This window comes from Nelumbo lutea, chromosome 5 (assembly GCF_056320005.1).
Source record: "Nelumbo lutea isolate HS-2025 chromosome 5, American lotus-T2T, whole genome shotgun sequence".
In the NCBI taxonomy this organism is placed as follows: Eukaryota; Viridiplantae; Streptophyta; class Magnoliopsida; order Proteales; family Nelumbonaceae; genus Nelumbo; species Nelumbo lutea.
In genome coordinates, this window is record NC_142688.1 from 26145946 (window position 1) to 26160015 (window position 14070).

Consider the following 14070-nt stretch of genomic DNA (forward strand, 5'->3'; position numbering starts at 1 on the left):
CTTTAACGGTTCTAAATCTAATTAAATCTCATGGACCATACCTACAACCTATGATCAACCGTTGCAGGTGATGGAAATATAGAGGACCGCTATTCCCATATTGACGTGTTGAGAAGCCGGGGATATCGGGATAACTTTAGTACAGCCACCCTATGAATATTAGGGTAGGTCAACTCAATGGATTGCTGCATCAAAAGCCTATACAAATACAACCGAGTTGTTCATTTTGGCTGTTCCAACTGGATTATTTTTTAACCATTTAATCAAGTTTAATATATATATATATATATATATATATATATATATATATATACATTGTTAAATTATATATATCCTTAACTATTTATGGGTTAGCTAGTGACATTTACCCCCCGCAAAACCTCCTCTAATTTGAGATACCATCACTTTGACCTGTTAACACCTTGAACTGTAAATAAATAATTACCAAATTGCTACGAAAAACACATATGTTGATAAAAATAAAAACTCAAAATAGAACTGCAAAGGAGGTCGTGTTGTTTTTAGGCCGATATAGCAATTGGGTTGTGCTGGGCTTGGATTTGCAGGTTAGCATAATACGACATTAAAAAATGGGTCATGCTGGCACGAGCCCATGTCATTGGGGGGGGGTTTGGGAGGCATTTTTGTAAAGTGATAATTACCTTAACACTTCTCCTAATAATTATAAAATAACTAGTTTTAAGGGTACTTTGATCAACTAAAACTAATTCTTATAAATACCCTTACCCTCGGTCATTTTCATCACATTAATCTCATATTCTCTCATATTCATACTCTCTTAACCTCACTACAAGTGACTGCCGCTAAAGGCCATCAAAACTGCCACTATAAGTTTTACCAACAACCGGCAAACTGCCGCTAAAAAAACGATTTTGCTAAACGTTCTAGCAGCAGTTTTCACGGCTGCCTATATAAATACTAAGCTGGCAGTTGTAACTACAACTAATGCTCATCCGGTTGCCGTAAAAGGTTGTTTTAGCGACAGTCGCAACTGTTGCTAATACTAATCCGGCAGACGCTAAAGGTTGTTTTAGTGGCAGCCATGACTGGTGCTAAAAACCAAGTTCGGTTGCCGCTATAAATTTGTAGCGTGCTTTTTAGCGGCAGTCGTAGTATACTTTTTTTTCCACATAACCTATTTTATATTTAATTTTCTTCAAATTACCTGTTTTCTATATATATAAATATTCATTTAAGCCGAAATAAAATACAAAAGATGGAAAAACATCAATTACAATCAAAATTTAAAAAACCATTCTCCATTCAAACTATTTGAATTATAAATACATTTCAATTTCAATTTGATAATTTCTTAGTTTGTAAAAGAATTTAGTAGAGTCTGAACCAAAGAGTTTGTGAGTGCTAGACATTCCACTCTTTTGCTTTTGGCAGCCCGAATTTGATCTGCAAGTGAAACTTCTCTTCGCATTTTCTCTCTTCTTATAAACTCAAGATCCATATATTCTTATGAGGGACAGAAAGTCTAATGTACTCCTCGCTGCCTAATGCCATCTTCCTGAATTTCTTCATGTCCTCATTGTACTGCACTGTGTCATAATCTGAGCTCCCATAGGAACTGTAGACTGCTATGCCCAGGTCTGATGCCCTCGTTCGGATCGGCCAGAGAGGCGTCTCCTTCCAATGCCCGAACAATCTGCTTAGTTTAAAACCATTGTAATGGGTTAGAATTAGAGAAGGGGAGTATGGCATTAAAGCCAAAATCCCAAAGCTTCTCAGACTGATATAACAGACTGAGAATCTGCATATGGAATTCCATCAGTAACCAAAAGGTTTAAAAAATTCCAAGGGCAAATGACAAATGCGGTCTTGGATATAGAAATTAATGCAACTTAATATTTTAATGCATTCATATCAAATAATAATCAAGAAACATGCATGGCTGTTATCCGAATGGACTTGTGCAGAAGTTCCTGGTTGATGGGTGCCAAACCCAGAGTCCCAAATCCAATTTCATTTGATAAAAAACTATCTACGCTGGGAACTGTTGAACATACCAAATAGTCGCAGAAGATGCTCAGCACCATATACAGTAGAAGGTGATGTGTTATCTAAAACTGCTTCATGATATTGTTGGCTCTCTTTCCTGTACAAGAGTAACACTGGTAATGCTTTGTTAAAGTAACAACTTAACCCCTTCAGAATCTCTCCAATTGATCCAGCTATCCTATATCCACTAAAAAAAAAAAAAGAAAAAAGAAAAAATAAAACAAAATAAAACGAAGCAAAACTATCATCAGATAAATAAAAATATGTTAATGCAATCATATATCCTTAACAACAAATAGGTAGAAAAAGGTGTTAGGATTAGGAGTCTGTTCAGTATTATCTTGTTTGTATATATCTTCTTATCCTTTCCTTATCATGAATGGTTTAGATAGGATAGGAAAGATATATTTGAAACCCTGTAAACTTAGGAGTCCTATTTGTCATAAGCTTAGGAGGTTCGTTCATGTGCATATATACTTGAATTCTCAATGAATAAGATAGATAGAAAAAAAGTATAAATCAGAAAAGTTTTGCTTTTACATGGTATCAGAGCGAGGTTCATACACACAGAAGCTAATCGATTCAGGTGCTGCATACAGAGGCGTGGTCCTCAACATCATCCCATCCGTCCTCAACGGTGGCATCCTCGCCATAGAAGTAAATAACTTGTCGGCAGTCTTGGAGTTGGGTAAAAATCTCTCTCCTTCCGAATCGATCCAGATTCAGAATATTCAGACGATTTCACAGCTATAACAGGCCGCAAGAGATGGTGTTTGGTTTCGGCCAATGAAACAACACCGTAGCTTCCATGGCAGATGGTTTTTTTCTCTGATCCATGTCGCCTTCTCCATCTTCGAGATCATGTTTCTCTCTGTGTAAGTCTCTTTGCTCTGTTTTCTTCTTTTCTGTAGCAGAAAGCATAGTTTCTGTCGAGTTCCTCCTCTGCTTCAGCCAGACGAACCCGGCTTCCCTGTGGTTAAAGCGGTCAGGAGAAGCAATACCCAGAGGTGAGCACTCCAGAATTCAATCAAGAAACACTTGACACTTGGGTAATCTACGGAACACCATCTCGATCGACTTCTCCTCATAGAATCGAAATTCCGATGCTTGGAACATGATGGGCTCCAGCTTTCCAGCTTGGTTGATCATCCACCCCATTCGCTTTGCAAGAAAATCCGCATAACTGTGCAGAAAAGAGAGAGACTGGTTGCTGGAATTCCTCAGGAACCATAGCGTAATGTTCATGTGGAGATGGACAGAGAGGTGTGTTGTGCGTAGGTCTTGCTCCAAATACCGGTCTCCTCCACGCAGCAGACGATGAATGAGCAGTAGGGTCTTGAGGGCTACATTACGATATCTGGTCTTGTCGAGCCGGTACGAATTCCTTTCAGCCAGGAAGGGGACGGAGCCGGGACAGTTGGAGACGAAGAAGAGTATCTCATGCAGATGTTTGTCGTCGATAGGTGTGTTGTCATGGCCTGTAGCTCGAACCACGGAAATCTCTATGCCGGAAAACCCAACATGGCTGATGATCATGGCCTTGCCAAGGGATGCCATGATCCTTCACTGATCCAAGGTCGTGGCGGCCATGTCAAGGCCCATACAACTAAAGCCTCTGCTCAAGGCAATGCGTTCAAGGAGAATCAATTGATGCAGTCAAGACTGGGTTAAATGGACTGAGTAGTGACTAGTGGAACATGTTACTCAACCTTTTGAATACACAGAAAGAGGGGATTCAACAACTAAGTGGTAAGCAAAAATTGTTAGAATAGATAATAGACACAAGGGCCTCTCATCATATGACAGGAAGCCTCGAGTCGATGAGGGACATAAAGAATGTCATTCCGTGCTCTGTTGGGCTACTAGACGGTAAAGCGACAATAGCAGAGAAAGAAGGCACAGTTGCACTGGACCGCACTACGAGGATGCTGATTGGAGCGGGTGAGCAGCGAGAGGGACTATTATTTCTGGAGCATTGCATCAACAAGAGAAATGAAGACTACAGAGAGCAGGACATGTGACATTTGGCATCAAAGGTTAGGGCATCCTTCTTATAGAATTGTTCAGTTGCTGCCTTTTATTAGTACTAAAAATAATAATGATGACAATATTAAGGGTTGTGATGCATGCTTACGAGCTAAACAATGTCGAGAAGAGTTTGTTTCTAGTAATAATAAAGCATCCGACATTTTTGAGTTAATTCATTGTGATTTGTTGGATCCTTATAGAACTGCAGCTTCTTGTGGTGCTCATTATTTCTTGACCATAGTAGATGATTTTTCTAGAGGCGTTTGGATTTATCTTCTAGTTGATAAGACGAAAGTGGGATGAGTTCTTCAAATTTTTTTTGCTATGGTTCAAAGGCAATTTAACAAACCTGTAAAGGTGATCCGTACTAATAATGGGACTGAGTTTGTATGCTTGGCTAGTTATTTTGTTGAAAGTGGTATTATTCATCAAACCACTTGTGTCGTGACCTCTCAACAAAACGGGAGGGTTGAACACAAACACCGCCACATACTCAATATTGCCCGAGCTTTGTGCTTTCAAGCCAACTTGCTTATTGATTTTGGGGGGGAATGTATCATGGCCGCATGTTATTTGATCAATCGGACACCGTCCATTCTGTTGAAGGTAAAGACTCCCTATGAAATATTATTTGGGCGACCTCCTTCTTATGATAATGTGTGAGTTTTTGGTTGCTTAGAATATACGCACAATCGTGGACATGGAGGGGATAAATTTGTTAGTTGAAGCAGACAGTGTGTTTTTGTTGGGTATCATTTTGGAAAGAAATGATGGAGCTTGTATGGTTTAGAGTCTGACATGTTCTTTGCATCAAGAGATGTTACTTTTTTAGAGCATGAATTCCCGTATGCACACAAGGAAGATGCACAACAGAACAAAGTACAAGGCCAATTTAATTGTGGAATAGATGGGACGGATGAGGTGTTGATACCATCCACTTATTTACCTAGACTAGCAAATGGCGAGATGGAGGCTAACCAGCGAGGTGAACTCGCTGAAAAAAGAGTCTGTGTAGAAGAAGGAGCCCGCGTAGACCCGAATGCAAATGGTGGTGAACCCATGCATTCTTGTGACGCCACCATAGAAAATGCAAGTGAAGACGATTTTGATGTCAGGGGGTGGCGATGTTGAGCAACAACAGCACTCTGAATTTCATTTGGGGCATGGGCATCGATAGAAACAATAGCCCACAAGGTTGAGAGATTATGTGCTTCACACCACACAGTGCTTGAGTCCCTCTCCACGTCCCTTTGCAAGCTCACTCGGCCAATCACATTCTGCAGGTAGTCCTTATCCCATAGATAACTATATGAGCTGTAACAATTTTTCTTGTCGACATCATGCTTTCTTGGCAGTTGTTACTACAAGAGTTGAACCTACTTGTTTTGCTGAGGCCGTAAAGGATGAAAAATGGAAGAATGCAATGCATAAAGAAATATAGGCACTTGAAAATAATCAGGCATGGACTGTGGAGCCTTTGCCATCCAAAAAATGAGCAATAGGATGCAAATGGGTGTATCGAATCAAGTATAACGCCGATGGGATAGTGGAAAGATACAAAGCTCATCTCGTGATTTTTGGGAACAAGCAGATTGAGGGAATTGATTATAATGAAACTTTTGCCCCAGTTGCAAAAATGGTTACTGTCCGTACCTTCCTTGTAATCGCAGCAGCTAGAAATTGGGAGATTCATCAAATGGACGTACATAACGCATTCTTGCATGGTGACCTTCATGAGGAAGTCTGCATGCGAAGCCTCCTGGTTTTCAGTCGGATAAACTAGGTATGGTGTGTCAGTTGCGAAAATCTCTCTATGGCTTGAAACAAGCGCCGAGATGTTGGTTTGCTAAATTAACCGCAGCCTTGAAGACATAGGGGTTTCAACAATCATGTTCAAATTACTCTCTCTTCACCTTTCGTTGAGACAAGGTGCATGTACTTGTTCTCGTGTATATGGACGACATTATCATGTCAGGTGTATGACAATTCAAGTCTTCAAGAAATATTTGAGTGACTGCTTCCATATAAAAGACTTGGGACCATTGAAATTTTTTTTGGGCATTGAAATTGCTCGAAACTCAACAAGATTTTTTCTGTCTCAACGTAATTATGCTTTGGATATTATCTCTGAAGTTGGATTACTTGGTGCAAAACCTGCTCATTTTCCTCTGGAGCAGAATCACAATCTTGCCTTGACAGAGGGGCCTCTCTTATCTGATCCTGAGCGATACAGGCGCTTGGTGGGCAGGCTTATTTATCTCTCAGCAACTCACCTAGAGTTGTCTTATTGTGTGCATGTTTTGTCCCAATTTATGCAGCAACCGCAAGAAAGACATTGGGATGCTGCATTGCGAGTGGTGCGCTACTTGAAAGGAAATCCTGGTCAAAGAATTCTCTTGCGTTCAGATTGTGACTTACAGTTATATTCATGGTGTGATTCAGACTGGGCGAACTATCCTTTATCTCGACGTTCTCTGTCTATATGGTTTATTTTGCTTGGGAAATCGCCTATTTCCTGGAAAACTAAGAAGCAACACATTGTGGCTCGTTCTTCAGCAGAAGCAGAGTATCGTTCTATGGCCACGGTTACGTGTGAATTAAAATGGCTGAAGGGATTGTTATTGGCTCTTGGAGTTACACATTCAAACCCAATGTGATTATATTGTGATAGTTAGGCAGAATTGCATATTGCAGCAAACCCAGTGTTTCATGAGCGTACGAAACATATTGAAGTTTATTGACATTTTGTATGTGATGAGATTCAAAATGGTTGCATTCATCCTGCTTATGTGTTGACTACCGTTCAGCTGGCTGACATCTTTACAAAGGCACTGGGTCATAGAGAATTTGAGTACTTTCTCTGCAAGTTGGGCATTCACAATCTGCATGCTCCAACTTGAGGGGGGTGTTAGGATTAGGAGTCTGTTCAGTATTATCTTGTTTATATATATCTTCTTATCCTTTCCTTATCATGAATGGTTCAGATAGGATAGAAAAGATATGTTTGAGTCATTGTAAACTAAGGAGTTCTAGTTGCCATAAGCTTAGGAGGTTTGTTCATGTGCATATATACTTGAATTCTCAATGAATAAGATAGATAGAAAAAAAGTATAAAAAAAAGTATAAACCATAAAAGCTTTGCTTTTACAAAAGGTTATCTTGATGCATGACTAATTCTATAGTGCATGGCGAAAACAGGAAAATAGAATTTTAATGAAAGACCATAGCCAAATTACAAGTGCTAATGAGATCAACAAATCAATAGTGCAAAAAACTTCATAGATAAAAAATGCTTAGAGATCATGACAATTATTCACTTCTATTTGCACAAGTTTTACAAATTAAAAAAAATGCGGTTATTTGTAATCTTAAGCAACACCCGTAATGGAAGCAAAGCTTAGAAAATTATAGGTAACTCAAAATAGAAAAAAAGAATCAAAATAGAAACAAGCAATCACTTGTTCTCTTCATACCCATTTGCAAGTCCTGTTTTAGTATTGTATGACACATCAAAATCCAGATGAGGTGTCAACTTTTCTGGAAGGTTCTGAGTAACTGCTGTACTGTTTCTATCTTGGTCATGAAGTTGATAAAAAAAAAACAAAAAAAAATGCCAATTATATCCCATGATTTTCAAATCCCAATACAGTCTCTTATTCGGTTTAGTCTTTAGGGTTCCTGAGTTCCCTCCTCACTCAGTCACTCCTTAGTCCTCTCAACTCTCAAGTCTCAACCCTTACACCCTACGACCTGCGGTGGCCATCGACTCTGGCATCCGATGGTGACACATACCGACGGTGATTGGCGAACTTGCAACAGCGAAAAGAGTCATCCAAGCACTTGCAACGTCAGATGGAAAGCGACTTGCAGTGGCAAAAAGAGTCACCCAAGCACTTGTAGCGGCGACTTGCAGCGGCGGACTGCCCAAACCCACCGGCGACGAATCCCTGAAGGTATAATTTTTTTTCCTGATTTTTTTGTGATTTGATTGATTTTTTTGAATTTTTCAGACCTGCTAGAATGGTATAATTTGTTGTCATTAACCTGTATATATATGCTTGTTTAGTAAGCGTGAATTAATTTTTCTAGAGATTTTTTTCTTTGGTAGGATTTCTAGAGACAACTTGAGATTGAAAGAAAATGACTCTAAAGGGGTCACTTAATTCCTTAATCCTTATTTTTACTGATTGATGAGGGAGCTCTTGATTTAATTGAATCAATCAATTAACTGGTTAAGAGCTGCCCCTTCAATGTGCCTTGATAAATTAAGAGCTGCCTCTTCACAGTGCCTTGATTAATCCTTATTTTTGGAAAATTTTCTATATTTTTTGGAATTTTTTCTGTATTTTTTGTATTTTATTTAAATTTTTATGGTATTTTTTATTATATATAAGCATTTTTTATTTTTATTTATTTATGACGTCACGAGTCGAACCGCTTGACCCGGACGGTTGAACCGCCGAACCGGTTCGGTTTTAAAAACCATGCTACTCCAGCAAAATTTCCACCATCAGAGCTTTTGGAATCTCATACAGTGCTCCCGCCCAAATCACTAATCTCACAGCTTCGAGGTCTATCCAAAGAAGATTAACTCTCCACATATTGGTGCCCCTGATGCCACACTCCTTTTCCAGACCCGGTTCCCACCAGAATAATGAGAGCGTCCTCCCTCCAAGTCAAAACGGGCTCTTCTCCACGACCACCAGACGAAGAGCTTCAAGTTCCGATTCGAAAATTAGCAAGACACGTCCGCCCGCCAGCTGCCTAAAACCCAGATCTGAACTACAACTCCATAACTGTGCAGCCTGTCTCTGCAACTCCTCCATCCAAAGAGGAAAGAACTTCTCCCTTCGAGTTTCCTGACCAAACGCCTCCTTAGCCAACTTTCTCTCTCTTTCACCCCAGATTCACCGACGCACTTGAACTCCCGTCGAAGTTACCTAAACGGAAACTTCACCCACCTCTGAGAAGTCGAATGGTTAAATTGCTTACTTGACCCGAATGGTTAAATTGCTTATTTGCCATCAATAAAAATTGAGAAATCACACTCATTTGACCCGGATGGTTAAATTGCTTACTTGCCACCAAAATAGAATAACTAAAGAGTAGTTACATTGTATTAAGATTTTCTAAAAAGAAATTTTTAATGGCATGTGGAGCTTGAGTCTTCGTCATACATCCCTTACCCGGTAATGTGTGGAACATGGTTTTTAAAACTGACCCAGTGACCAAACCTATTAGGGGTTCGGTTATTGGGTCGAATGGTCCGACCGTTCAAACCGAACACTCGGCCCGTTCTGATAGAAAAATAAAAAATAAATAAAAATTGTCAAAACCGTTCGAACGGTTAATCGCCCGATTCAACGATTCACTAATCAAAATCAATGGTTTTGGGGAAAATGGAACTGGTCAAGTGACTGGTTCCTAGATTTTCCTTTCCGGTCTGGTTTTGAAAACCATGGTATGGAAATGTATGCAGCATCTTTAATGAAAAATAGAGGAAGGATGCAATTGCCCTTGGGATCTGCTCCTCACGAGGCGCATCCCAAACCTACCTCCCAGGCACATCCCATCATGCATTGTGAACATCTCCCATGAATAACAACATATAAGTACAATAGGTGTTCTCCATACATGGTGGAGGTCCATGTGAAGAACAGATCTGGACTTGGCAAACATGATTGGTTATGTTTTTGAAAACAAGAACAATTGCTTTATCAACAAAATTATATTATTTTTTGATGACTTGATAATTGCTTATGTTTTCATCGAGACTGGATCTGCTCCTCACACAGAAAGTGCCTCACTCGTGCCTTACATGCAAATCGTACCATGCATTGGGAACATCTCCCTTACTTATAAGTTATTATTCGCTGGAGATGTTCCCAATGCACGGTGGATGTGCATGTGAGGCGCCCCTATGTGAGGAGCAGATCCCGTTCCATTTTCATCAAAAACAAAACCAGCTGAACACCCCTAAGTTTTCCCAACTATCCTTCCATCTAGGCTTAGGTATAAGTCCAATGCGGCACTAGAAGATTTTCAATTGAACAACTTCATCCCATTGTATCATTGATGAACATCGATACCTTATACCCCAAGGTCCAAAACAATCCACTTTTGTAGCAGCCACGCTTGAACACAAATTACAAATTAATTAAGAGATGATCAATAAAATTTAAGAGCCCCGAAGCTCAATAAGGAAAGGTCATTACCCAGTGTTGGTGGGTCTTGGGAGGGGTGGATTCTTTTGGGGGGCACAAATAGAGAAGAATCAAACTATTTTTAATTATATTGTTGTATTTTTTTAATTTTTTATTTCTATCTTAATTATGATATAAATATAAATAAAGAGAAACCAAATTTAAAACTTGGGTATTTTAGTTCACACTTCACACTTCACACTTTAATAATAGTATGATATAGATATAGATTTAACATTCACTCAAACGAAACGTGTTTATTTCAAACAATAAGCACAACGTAACTATTCTGTTCACATAATCCTACATTTGCCACCTACTACTTGTACAAGTTCAACACCAATACACCACCCTAAGGCCTAAACAACAAAAAAACAAATCTATGGATCATTTGATAAATTTCCCATCATCATTCATCATATATAACTAGTGGCCAAAAGGCAAAGAGGAATTTTCTTATGCCTTATCAGACCGTTCTGATCGTCCATCACTACAAGAAAAACACCTTAAGCCGGTGGTCGTAGGCCTTTGGACCGCCGGTCTTCGGTTTGCCGTCTGAGTAGCTTCCGCCTTAGGTCAAGACCGCCAACTTATATAGAGAAGATCGTCGCCTTTGTTAGCCGGTCGAGGGTGATTCAACCTCCATTAACGCGGCGGTGTGTCAGATCCGTCAGCTTAGCATTACGAAAGGGAAATGCTGCCTTAGATCTGTTCTAACCGCCTACTTAGGTTTTGTTGAAACTGATTTACTTTTTCATGTGGCGGTCTAAATCGCCGACTTAGATCTTATCTAACCGTCGCCTTTGGTTTTGTCAAAATGAACATGCTTCTTTACGCGGCAGTTTGATTTGCCGGTTTAGATACTTTCTGACCGCCACGTTAGGTCTTATTTATGGCAAAGCTGACGGTTGGATGACTGCTGGCTTAGATCTTTTTCTCTATTTTTCTTATTTTTATGCTAGGTTAATTTCAACTTCGTACCTGCACTTTTTATTGATTAATCACTTTAATATCTACTTGATACAAATCTCATGACAATAGATATACGAAGGCTTAATCAATTTAAATAAAAAATATAATTTAAAATAAAATCTATTAATTAAAAGATTAATTATTACAATATCTAAAACAAAGGGTTCAACTACAATATCTAATTGACATAAAAAAGTACAAGGATTTGAAAAAAATCAAATTATCAAATAATATAGCACATCTTCCAATGTAAATTCACTTAGCATAATGGTTGAACCTACAAACCATAACATATAAATTGTTAGAAAATGTAAAGTAAACGAAATATTGATAAAAATGCTTAAAAATAAGACATTGAGGGAGGTGGTCAATTTAATTATTTAGATTAATTGGTACAAGTTATAAAAAGTGGATACTTAACTTTTCCATACAATTTAATTAATTAAATTACTCTATCTGTTGAAGAGGAGAAATCAACATTCAACAAAGCTAGAAGGTTAAATGAATAAATTAAAGAGGTTTACATAAATCAATAAAAAAAGGGTAAATTTTAAATATACAAATAGGAAAACAAGAAAAAAAGATAATATGGCAATAATAGCATACATCATCTGTCATTTTTCTACGTTTACCACCATATCTTTGATTTAGTACCATCCCTTGGAAGAAGTCAAGGGGAACCATTGAAACAGTTCTCAACACCTTTACCACCAATTCTAGCTATCAAGTATTAATATTGGAACCCACATGATTCTAGGTCAGCAAATTACTTTTCCACAACAGATCCTGGTAGCACTAATTCATGTTGTCAAGGATCTCATTGTTGAACACTGAACCTCAAAGGCATTTCCAAGAGTAACAGTTCTTATCAAAAACAAAAAAAAAAAAAAAAAAAAACAAGAGTAACAGTAAGAACATGGAGGAAATGTACCACCTTGTGAGCTTTGAACTTAATTGTGAAATGTTGTTAGACCACTCTGTTTTTTGAGATGGTTGACTGCATCGGCATCTTAATGAATTGAGGATCTAACTAATTGTCCTAATATTTAATTCCTTATATGGAGGGGATGGCCAATGTTGTATACATGAAGACTGGTTATATATATATATATATATATACAAAATTTCATGGAAAATCTACCAATAAAGCAACATATTTCAACTTTACTAATTTTTCCAATACATTTTTTTTCATACTAATTCCCTATATCATGGGACTTGTTTCCATCCATACACCACAGATATCAAATCTAATTTGGTTTTCTAACCCAAAAAAGAAAAAACAGCATAAAGCCTTTCAAAACATTACATTGGCCTGAAAATAAAACCTAATTTAATCTCCTAAATCAGATAAAAAAAAACCCCACCTACATTCTTCATGACTTACCACAAGGGTAGTGGGTCCCAAACAAAATACATATGTACAATTCTCCTGCACTCAGCACAGTATCATTAATTGGTTCAACTCAAACTAAACCTTGTCTCAATTGTATGGAATTGGCTACATGAATCCTGTTGCAACATTCTACTCTATTCAGTTCCATATCCATTGTTGAATTATGGGCCCTTAAATCAATCTTTAACCAATTTAACCGTTCATCCCACTATATAAATTACAAAAGTCCATAATTTTTGTTACTTATTACTTTTTAATTTTTTATGTTCATTGGCTTCAGATGGGAGGTTTTAGTTATGGAATGTTTAAGTGTGGGGATCCCAAAAAGATAAAGGCATAGGGGTCACAAACTGATATATCTGAATTTCATTTTTAGCAATCATATATGCTGATTGTTTTGAATTATTTAATCATTTTTATTCATAATTGAATAATTTTGTATTTCTCTTATCAATTTGTTACTTATGTAAATGAATTAAGGTAATTATTGATTCTATTTCCTAAAAGTAAGCAACCTGTGCCTACCCATGAATGAATGGAATTACTATTTCCTGAAAATGTGGGTAGTTGAATTTGAATTCTATTTCCTATATATATTAGATGAGGATGGAAGATGTTACAAATATTGACTATTAAGGAGGGAGAGAGTGAGAGAATAATAGTGTTGTTAGCTAGTAAATATGGAATTTATGAGGAATAATGAAGACCCATGAGAGTTTTAATTTTGTCTTGTTACATTTTTAATGATTTCTTTCAAAAATTAATATTGGCATGTGTGAGAAAGAAGAATAGGAGGAGGCATTAAATTTTAAAACAACGCAAGAGATTCCGTGACGAGAGTGTGCAGGCTTCATCCCGAGCAAATATGGTTTGCATTTCACAACAGTTTTTTCCCCTCTTTTATTTCTTAACTTTGTACCTAAGAAGTGTTGCATTCTGCAATAGGAAAGGTTGAAAAAAAAAATTAGATTGTCACTCTTTGTTGGTAAGGTTTGGTGTTTCACAGGACTAAGACTAGTCGTAGAGTCAGACGATTACATAGTACAAATAAATAAATAAATAAATAAATAAAGAGGCAACTTTATCAAATAAACGGTTCTTTGTTTTTCTCTTGGGGGTGGAGCATAGAAAACCATACTCCCCGTTGTACCATGTAATTAACAATGCATGGCCCATGAGCTAGCTTCCCATGTTGCCCGGGGCTTGGGCCAGCCTTTGGCTCTAGCCCATTTATGTCGTTCCTTTCTATTTTAATACCATCGTCTCTTCATTACCATAAGAAAATAATACTGATAAATGAGAAGTAAACAAACATAGAAGAGAAAAATCTTAAATGAAAAAAAGTTTAACATTCATTCAAAGTTTCAAACGAAACGTGAATAGTAAGCACATCCAATGCTCATATAATTGCTACAATATAATACAAAGCATATGATAGATCTC

At 37.8% G+C, this 14070-nt stretch overlaps 1 protein-coding gene and 1 long non-coding RNA gene across 4 annotated transcripts; one reads left to right on the top strand and one right to left on the bottom strand.

Moving 5' to 3' along the window:
• Positions 1-1196: 1196 nt before the first annotated feature.
• On the bottom strand, positions 1197-2986 carry LOC148851174 (protein MRG1-like). Of its 3 annotated transcripts, none has more exons than XM_088943673.1 (3): positions 2569-2986; positions 2037-2125; positions 1197-1675 (listed from the first exon to the last, which is right to left on the bottom strand). In XM_088943673.1, exons 1-3 carry the CDS (start codon positions 2679-2681, stop codon positions 1608-1610), a joined length of 270 nt encoding a protein of 89 aa, XP_088799799.1. In that variant the 5' UTR covers positions 2682-2986; the 3' UTR covers positions 1197-1607. The 3 variants fall into 3 exon arrangements, with proteins under 3 accessions (XP_088799799.1, XP_088799797.1, XP_088799798.1); XM_088943671.1 differs by having other exon boundaries at positions 2037-2215; XM_088943672.1 differs by having other exon boundaries at positions 2037-2215; positions 2593-2726.
• On the top strand, positions 2765-6833 carry LOC148851175 (uncharacterized). Its single transcript, XR_016099020.1, has 2 exons — positions 2765-2903; positions 2980-6833. It is a non-coding gene; the product is annotated as an uncharacterized LOC148851175 (long non-coding RNA).
• The last annotated feature ends 7237 nt before the right edge of the window (positions 6834-14070 follow it).